This window comes from Fukomys damarensis, unplaced genomic scaffold (assembly GCF_012274545.1).
Source record: "Fukomys damarensis isolate Sample0158 unplaced genomic scaffold, DMR_v1.0_HiC HiC_scaffold_16, whole genome shotgun sequence".
Taxonomy (NCBI): domain Eukaryota; kingdom Metazoa; phylum Chordata; class Mammalia; order Rodentia; family Bathyergidae; genus Fukomys; species Fukomys damarensis.
Genome location: NW_022900928.1, coordinates 66,982,968 through 66,992,748, shown reverse-complemented (window position 1 = coordinate 66,992,748; position 9,781 = coordinate 66,982,968). Strand labels below are relative to the sequence as shown.

At 41.6% G+C, this 9,781-nt stretch overlaps 1 protein-coding gene across 1 annotated transcript in view; it reads right to left on the bottom strand.

The window, feature by feature from the left end:
* Positions 1 to 409: 409 nt before the first annotated feature.
* The window catches only part of Cbl (Cbl proto-oncogene), a 64,735-nt gene continuing 55,363 nt past the window's right edge, over positions 410 to 9,781 (bottom strand). The window contains exons 14-17 of the mRNA XM_010629469.3: positions 7,703 to 7,843; positions 7,217 to 7,314; positions 6,332 to 6,514; positions 410 to 5,204 (exon numbers count right to left, since the gene is read on the bottom strand). Of these exons, the coding sequence (XP_010627771.1) occupies positions 4,912 to 5,204; positions 6,332 to 6,514; positions 7,217 to 7,314; positions 7,703 to 7,843 (715 nt within the window). The 3' untranslated portion in view covers positions 410 to 4,911. The remainder of the gene's footprint in view (positions 5,205 to 6,331; positions 6,515 to 7,216; positions 7,315 to 7,702; positions 7,844 to 9,781) is intronic.

Here is a 9,781-nt window from a genome sequence, read left to right as displayed (position 1 = left end):
ACACCTGTAATCCCAGCACTTGGGAGGCTGAGGCAGGAAGATCCCCATGAGTTCAAGGCCAGCCTGGGCTACATAGCAAGACTGTCTCAAAGAACCAAAGAAAAAGAAATGGTGTTAGATCTGCATTATGGTCTGGAGTCTTCCCCTACCTGATCCTGCTTCCTCCCCTTCTATGTACTATAGTGCTACCCCTAATAATTTTCTGCAGTAAAAAAAAAAAAAAAAAAAAAAAAAAAAAACCCAAAAAACAGCTTCAGGCCTGACCTGGCTCCTCCACTAGCCCTCCTTCATGCATTAAATGACACTGTGCATTCCCAAGAGCTAAAGCTGAGCACAACGGTGCAGGCCTGTAATCCCAGCACTCTGAGGGCCAGATGCAGGAGGACTGCAAGTTTAAGCCCAGCCTTATGAACTTAGCAAGACCCAAATTCAAAGGACTGGAGATGTAGTTCAGTGCAAAGGCTCTGAGTTCAACAACCAGTATTGTGTCAGGGTAGTAACAATAATTAATGCTTTATGCAGTTAAAAATACTTCCAATCGAATTTCAAAGCTTTAAGGTTTAGAAGAATGATGACACGTTGACAGGAAACTCTGAGCTCCCCACTTTGGGAGGAGAGGCTAACACCACTGCTAAAGTCCAGTCTATACTACTGACTAGTCTTCAAAAACCAAATTAACCGACTACAGATTAGGACATATAAGATGAGGGCCCTCCCCTTCCCAGTCCCTCCAGCCCATCTGAGGCTGAGTTGGCTTCAAAGACTGAAGGGCAGGAAAACAAATTCTAAATAGTACAGAATAGCAACAAGCCTCAAAGGGGGGAAAAACCCTTTCTAATGGGGTTAGGAAAACAGGCAGCTCAGTAAAAAGGTAAAAAAGGCACTATACCAAAAAGGGAACTGTGGGCAAATACTAGCTTGAAAAGTAGACTGCAGACAGATGCTTTGCTTAAACATTTAATGCTCAACTGTGCAACTCTAAGCACAAATATCTCTCAATCCACTAATCAAATCCCACTGAAATATGTAACAAAGGTGGGTGTTCAAGATGCTTTGACCAAAGAATCTCTCAGACATTATCAAAGCTGTAGAAGACAACAGGGGTTAAAGGGGAGTCTCAGACCAATTTTCAGCCAGATAGCTCAGTAAGGACAGGCAAGTCATATAAAAATGCTGTAAATAAAAACTGTATAATCTTTTTGGGAAGAATTATTTTATGGTCAAATGAAAGTACTGTACAGTCCAAATACAATCCCCTGTGGCAGCAAGGAAGGACATATAGCTGACTTTCTGGCACATGTACTCACTCAAACATCTGCTGAATGAAGAACAATCAAACTGCTATGGCTAGGCCAATAGTCAGAATACTATTATTACTCAGTAGACAGTGGTCATTCGTAGTCAAAAAGGCCAACAAGCAAGAAGGGAAGTTCGGGAAGGGCAATAACCTTTTGACTTTCATGATGTGAGGTAGGAGAATATTCTGCACTAATACACTGCTGGTCACTTACCAGAAAAAGACTAGATTTTGGTAATTGTACCTTAGAGAAAATTTGCAGCTGGTCCTTAGCTTGCAAGCAAGTTGTGTTGTAAGAACTGATTTGTAAGTCTGCCACTTCCACCATAAAACATATTCTACTTTCCTACACAGGAAATAAATACTTTAAGTATGAACAATAGCAATCCTTCCCCACCCTCAATTTTTAAATCCAAAAAAATTGCTGAATATTAACAGTACTGCCCCACATCATGGGCCCTGGTGATGAGGCTAGTAAGAAGGGAAAAGAATGGCTAACCCCAGCCAGGGATCGCTACTGTATTAAATAATGATAGGTAAATGCTGAGATGATGATCTACCTAATTGAACTATTTAACTGAGGGGAAGTATATCTCAGAGCCCACTTTGAGAACTTTGACTTTAACAGGAGAGTAGAAGAGTCAGCTGCAGAAGTGCAGGACAGCAACCTAGCAATGAGGCAGGTTATGCAACACAACATACAAAAGACACGGGGAAAACAGAAAATTGGGTCAATAAAACAGCCTAATGAATGTTAAAAAAAAATTAATGTGGTCTTCTTGAACATATCAACCATTTGTGTTTGTGGGGTCAGGGGACTGGGCTTGCCAAAAATGACAAAACTGAAAATAAAGCCTCTTCACAAATGGCAATTTTAATTAAATTCAGATCAGAGCTGAAGAATTAAAAATTGGAATATAAGTCCAGCACAGCATCACACACGTATAATCCCATCACTCCAGCATTCTAGGAGGCTGAGGCAGGATGACCACAAGTTCAAACAAGCCTACATTTAGTAAGGCCCCATCTCAAAATTTAAAAAGGGGCTAGGAATATGGCTCAATGCAAAGGTCCTGTGCTCAATCCCCAGTACCACCCCTATACCCTCCAAAAAATCAGAATACAAATGAAAGATGAAGAATAGATGCTTCAGTCAAAAGAAAATTTAAAAATCCAGGTTTTTGAGACTATCTAAATAAGGGTTATGTAGCAATTTCCAGCCCAGACCTGGTATGTCCTCTGAGCCCTAGTCAGAGGATGGCCATAATTTGATGGTCCAAAACCCTGAACACCTACAATATTCACCTGACAAACTACTACCCAAGCCCATTAGTGAGCATAAGCTCAACACAAGGACCTGGACTGTCAGTTTCAAAGCTGACCAAAGAGTCACAAAGGTGCTCAGGAGAGGAAGGAAAAAAAACCCTCAGCCTGGCCAGTATGGACAATAATCTCATGGACGACGAGAATGCACTGAACAGGCAGAAGAGATGCAGCCAGAGCTCTGTTTTCTTGACAGATCTTCAAACTACAGCTAATATCTATAGAGAAAAATATTATAATCTGGATAGCCCTGGGAACTCCTGGCATTTTTCTTCTCCTAGTTCGTCTAGGCCTTCAATATTTAAACAAAATGCAAAACGGAATGCTACCAGATTTTAGGAGTAGATGTTAGACTACTGTTCTTATCTGCTACCCCTTTCCTCACCTCCTTCGTTCCCAATGCAGGACCTCCTGAACCCACTGGGGGTTTTGCTGTTTCCTCCCCACTGTAGTGGAGACAGGAGATGACACTAGGTAACCACAGTAAGTCATCACAAGGCCCAGTATTGTCTGCTTTGGGATATAAACAGCTTGAGGGCAAGAGGATAAAACACAAAGATCATGGAGTATATGGATACCATGAGAAGATTTAGAAAGGGTTTTAGTTCCAAGGATGACACAACTGGAAAGAAAGCTGCTTTAGGAGGGTCATTTCTGCCTGGACCATATCTTGAGGAAGGTAATTTCGCAAACAGCACGTTTGTTTCGGACAAGAAGAAGGAATGCACACTGCTGGGAAAGTCAGTAAAAGACTGCAGACAGAGAAGAAACTGAATTCCAGGGCCCATGGGGCAGCATCTACAGATCTGGCAAGTGGGTCTCCCAACTGGACTCTGAATCGTCTTCATAAACTTGCAATTTCACAAACCACCAGCCTTTTCCCATTCTGTCTTTGACTAGAGTAATTTATTTCAATGAGTAAAAAACACAGTATACACTGAACCTAAAGGGAAGAGGAAAAGGCAAGAAAGGGAGGAAAGCGACATTCCATTCCCCAAGCCGGAGGCACAAGAGAAAATCAAGTCACTGGATAGCACCAATGTAGAAAAGGTGCTAATAAATCAGCAAAATGCTGTGCTACCACCAGTAATATCTCCATACTTTAAAGGGCAAATAAAAAGTCATTTCTGAAAATCTAATCTGGCTCGTGTTCAAAAGAGATACCCATATAAGCTGAAACTGATTAACTAGAAATAAAAACTGAACAGATAAATCCTTATGGTCTATTTTGTGTATCTAAATAACATATAAATGAAATTTCCTAAAAGCTTCATGGTGTTTGGGCCAGAAAGTTATCCTGGAAACATGTTCATCTCTTCCCGTTAAATAGAAACACTCATGACCTACACCAGAGCACATGCCTGGCATCAAGGCAACAGACTCCCACAGACTAATTTCTGGGGAGGACATGGAATGTATTTGAAGGCCTCTATCTCAAATCAGTCATTATAATTAGGATAATTCAAATATCTTATTTTAACAAATTCAATGCTCCTATAGAAACAATACTTTGGAGTGACCAGTGTTAGCTGCTAGTATCAAACATGACTACAATGACACAGCAACAGTACTTTCTCTCTTATCTATCTCTACCAAGCCAACCAACACCATCACACATAATACTGAACATCTCATTACGGTGTGGCCTCTGTAAGGCTGGTCACAGCAAGCACTGCTAACGACAGAACACTGAGGGTGGGCCAAGAGGGTAAAGGACAGGACAGTGTTCTAAAAAATATAAGACTTTAGCTATGCACATGACAATCTAAGCCAAAGGGGAGTGCTGAAGTTGTAATACACATTAGGGTTGGGTGAAATACCACAGTAGATGGAAGTCTTTAAAAGATTCCTTCCTGAACCTCTTGCGCTAATTCCCCACTTGGGATTAACACACACAGCAGGATAATCTTATCATCACAGGACACACAACCACAGACAGACAGACATGAACACATCCTTAACTAAGGAAAGTGTTAAGTCCTCAGTTAGGGTTTACAGCACAATACTTATTCTACTGCTTTCTGGACTGTTCCCCAGGTAGGCTACCATGTAATAAAAATCTATACTCTCTCCAAGCAGGGACTGATGGACACCTTCAAGAACAATACAATAATAAAACACATTAGCTGCTCCATTTTCATTCCACTGCTTTGAAATCTTGGGACCACGGTATGATACCCACAGAGAGGGCAGGACCTCACAGTGAAGTCCCCAAAGGAGCTTCTGCCCTCCTACGTGCTCCTCAAGAGCCCAGCTCTTGGATCCTCGTAGCCATGGCAGATACAGATGTGCTAGGTGGCAACATGAGCAGGGGATGAAATAGAAACAAATTCCCGTAGGATGTTTTTGGCCATTTCAATGTTGTTGTGGGCAATGACCAAAGCTTTCTGAATGTCCTGATAGGAATAGCCCTGACTCATGAGGTTCTCGATCTCACTGGAGAGCTGTGGTGATGGGGTAACAGCAGGGGTCGCCACAGCAGAAGCACCACCTTGCTGACAGCCACCTGCTTTCCGTTCAGAGTTGATTCTCCGAGGGAATGGTTTTGGAGGCCGCTCAGGAACTTGAGAACCCTCAGTAAAATCTAGAAGAAATTGCAAAGAAAATATTGGGGGAAATCTTCACTTAGCAGCAGTAACAAAAGTAGTAACAATGTGCTGCTTATCAACACATAATTCACGTTTTGGTAATTGGGGACTGGTACTTTTCTGTCACAAGGCTGGGTTTTAGAGGTTTACAGGGCTTTTGAATCTAGCTTCCTCCTTATAGTAGGAGCCATCTTCTAAATATACTACACACCTGTTCTATTCACAGTAACTGTTGCTATGATAAACATGTAACATCTGTATTATCCTTTATCCTGAGTGACATATTTTCATACACACAGTCATCTGGATTATTATTACTTTTTAATTCTGGGGTGATCAGAAGATATTAAACTCCTACACATAAGAAGCAAGAAGCTGGGCGTGGTGGTGCACACCTGCAATCCTAGCACTCGGGAGGCTGAGGCAGGAGGGTCGCTGTAAGTTCAAGACCAGCCTGGGCTACACAGTGAGTCTCAACTACATAGTGAGACCCTTTCTCAAAAAACAAAAAAACAAACAAACAAAAAAGTAAGAAGCAGATAAATAGCCTAAGTTGTAATGTAGAAGCCCCAAACCAGGATGGGTGGAGATTACTGCCTATCTGGGCAACTAGATGCTGGAGATCTTCCCATCAGCTGTCCTGATAACTGTCTTTAATTTCCAAAGTGACAGCTACTTTGTCTGTTGTCCTACCAGGCAGCCACAGGTGCAAGAAGGGCAGCCCCCAGCAGTCCAGGCCCAATGTAGGCTGGCTCCAGGCTCATTCCTTGTGCATTCCAGGATAGCCTGCCTTCTTTCCAGCAGGACAAGGTGCAGAATAGAGGAATGCAAAGTCTGGACCACCGCTTAATTAGCACTGTTGTAAGGCATACTCAGAAGTTCTCAAAACCCAATCTACCCAGCAGGAGAGAAGCCAGAGTTTAAGGACAACCTCATCTCTAAGTCTGAAGAGTCTGAGCACAGTTTGATTTCATAATCTGGGACCGAGGAGTAGCTTTCCTCCCATTTAGACACTTAGCCTACTATTCCCACCTACTAACTTGTGCCACCAGAGGATGTCACCTCTTTTAGTATAAAATAGAAGAAAGCATTCAGGTCAAGAGCAAGATAGCCTCAGACTCACTTGTTGAGGGATCACCATCCAGAGACAACCAGCCAAAGGAAGAGCTGGCATTGGAGATGTCTGAGAGAGTTCGGCGGGCTAGGACAGCTGGTACCGGTGGTTTAGGGACATCATAGCCATCATCATCATTTTCCAATTCCTCAGGGCCAGTGTTAGTGTGGGCTACAGCCAAATTCCCTTCACCTGGAGCAACAAGAGCACGTTATCTTCTTCTTTTCTTCTCCTGACATACCTCATCTTCTAACACCCCTCAGCAGTCCAGGGGCATCCATACAACCATTTCCTCTAGGCTACCATTACTCAAAAGTTTACTGGGGACCAAACACCATGTGAGGAGGCCCTGTGGATGGAACTAAAAGAAACAGAAAATAACATCTGTGCCAAACCTGTAGCTCTCTTGTGGAATATGTCAAAGGTTACTCTTGCCAAGGTTGACAGCTACCTCTCAGAGGCAAAGATCTAAGTGCCATTTGATAGCACATCTATCTATGTTTCACCTCAGGAGATCAACCAAAGGATCTTGTGTGTGTGGACTCCTTGAACTCAGGAAGCTTGTCATCATGGGAACTGAGTATGCACCACCCACACACGGAAGAATTTCATCAATGCAATAGAATAAAAGAGAGCTTCCAGAACTGCACGTCTGAGCCATGTAACATAAATGTCTCCAGGCCTGGGATGATGAAAAAGCACAAAAGGAACTAGCTGTATGAAAAGGAAATAAAAGGGAGAGAGACACCATCCTGACCATGAATCAAAGATATTTTACCAAAGATTACTGACAACGACTTTCTCCTTTGGTAAAGTGATCTCACAAAACAAATGTTACAGGCTTATTCCTATGGCACATCAACAATTTTTTAAACAGCAGAGAGGGCTACTCACCAAAGGTGCTGTTCTCGGTGACAGATGGTGCCTGGGACTGAATATTATACATTGCTTCATATGTGCAACTATCAATCTGCTGGTCACAATCACCCACTCTGAACCGGAAGGAAAGCAGCACAATGATCTTCAGAAACAGAGAACTCTGTTACCTGTAAACTTACTAAGGCTTATCTGCTCACAACTACACTAGACCCTGATTCTCTCAGGAACACATTCTTCTTGGGCCGCTACCACTAATCAAACATTATAAGATCGCCTCTTGTGACAAGTTACAGATGTGTGTATTCTGATGGTCGCTGTTGCTGAGAAAACATAAGCTGAATTTCTCACAACTACAAGAGACTTAAACATAGGGACTAGACTTTATCTCTCTTCTTTAATTCTGGCTGGATAATTGTGCGTGCAAGCCAAGCAGGTGACAAATATCAGCTGAATAACCCACTGAAAAGTATCTGGCCCCAAGCAGGGCTGTTGTGAACCCACCGTGAACTCTGAGTTGTCTCTGCAGGCCATTTCAGCTCTGGCTTTTGAAGCCCTACAGGCCTAGACGAGGGAGTCATATACTCTGTGTCCTCCTCACTCTCACCCCGTTCCCCAGGTGGCAGTTTTGGCACTGGAAGGGGTCTGCAAGATGAGAAATTTAAAAATAGAAAAAATTAAGCTGGAAAACTTCAAGTATGAAATAGGCAAATTCAAAACAGACATAACTCATACTCGACAAAGCAAAATACATACCACCTAGGAATTATTACGTATTTCTACTAACCAGAAAAATAAATAAGAAAGGGCATATCATCTCACATCCCACTTCCAGCTGACCAAAGGTATGATGATTATGTTTGAAATGTGTTACACTGGGGTAGGTGTTCCCTACCTCCAAGTCAGACTCATTATAGTTTCCAATTTTAGTTAGCATCCTAGTTTTTCTATCACTAGGTTTGAAAGAAGAAAATGCAGGTAGCTTTCTGACAGTATACAAGGAATGCATACCAAGTTCCATTATAAAATCTACCTATGGTTTCAAACAACACATAGCTGTCAAAACTTTTCTCATGTATCACCTTAAAGTACAAATACTTTTTCTCCTCAATATTTTCTACAAGAGAAATCTAAAATAGAGAAAAAATAATTTGGGAATATGTATCGATTATGGAACTAGATTCCAGTATTCTGACTCCTATTGTAGGTTGATTTTTTGTTTCACAATGCTGGGGACCAAACCCAGGGCTCATGCTAGACAAGTGCTCTACAAAGTGCTAGGGATGTCCCCAGCCCTATCCTTCAGAAGCTTCTGAAACAATACTTCTCCCACCTGCCCCCTGAAAGGAGACTAAACACCAAAGAACTGTAAAAGAAACATGCAAATTGCTTCTGGAGTGTGAATTTCTGAGTGTTTTCCTTTCTTCTTTACTTTTTCTGCATATTTTATATACCCTATGAGGATAATCTCTTACATTTGTTTGTCTCTCTGTATTTACTTAATGTTTAGTTTTCTTGAGTATGAAATCAACACTTGGGGGCCAGGGATTTAGCTTAGTGGTTCTGCCTCCTGCTTTGCAAGCTCAAGGTCCTGAGTTTGATTCCCGGTAACCCTCCACCCACAAAAGAGCAACACTTCTTTGGGCTGGGGATTTAGCTCAGTGGCACTGTGCCTGCCTCGCAAGCACAAAGTTCAATCCCTGATACCAAAAAAAAAACAAAAACAAAAAACAAACCAAAAAAAGAAGCAATATGTGCTTATTCTAAAACAACTGTGTCACAGAAACTCAACACAACACAGCAATCCTCTGTATTGCACTTGAGTTTATTTCTTATATGACTTGACTTTGTTTTATCAGATGGAGCTCTTACTGTGTTACCCAAGCTGGCCTTGAACCCTGGGTTTAAGCAAGCCTCCCACCTTAGCCTCCTAAGTAGGTAGGACTATAGGGACACTACTGTGCCCAGCTTACAGAATACTGTCTCCACTGAAAAATCACCTACACATATGCTTTATTACAATGCAGCAAATACCCATTTAAGATTTAGGCAATGCATGCTGAAACTATGAGATAGACATGTACTACATCATAGATGATTTGCTTTGTAATATGTCAAATAGCAAGACAGAATGATAATAAGATGAAGTATGATAAAACAGTAGAGACTGGGGATTTAGCTTAGTGGTGCTGCACCTTCCTTGCAAGTGCAAGGTCATGAGTTCAATCGCCGGTACTGAAAAAAAAAGGTGGATAAAACAGTATAACAAAATGCTATCAGTTGGATCCAGCCAATAAGTACACAGGTGTTCAACTTTGTGCTTATAATTTTCACAGGAAGAAAATAAAGAGAAAACACCAAGTGTCAGCAAAGGTGGAAAGAAATAAATGGGTATTTTCTTTTACAGCTGTAGAAATAAGAAGCTGGCCCAACTTCTTTAGTGTTAATTTAAATTCCATGTCTAAGAATTTTCCCTAGGGAAACAATCAAGACTATTCACTGTATTCTGCCTTCTGCCTCATAAGTGCAAGGTCCCAAGTACAATCCCCAATGCAAAAAAAAAAAAAAAAAAAAAAAAAAAAA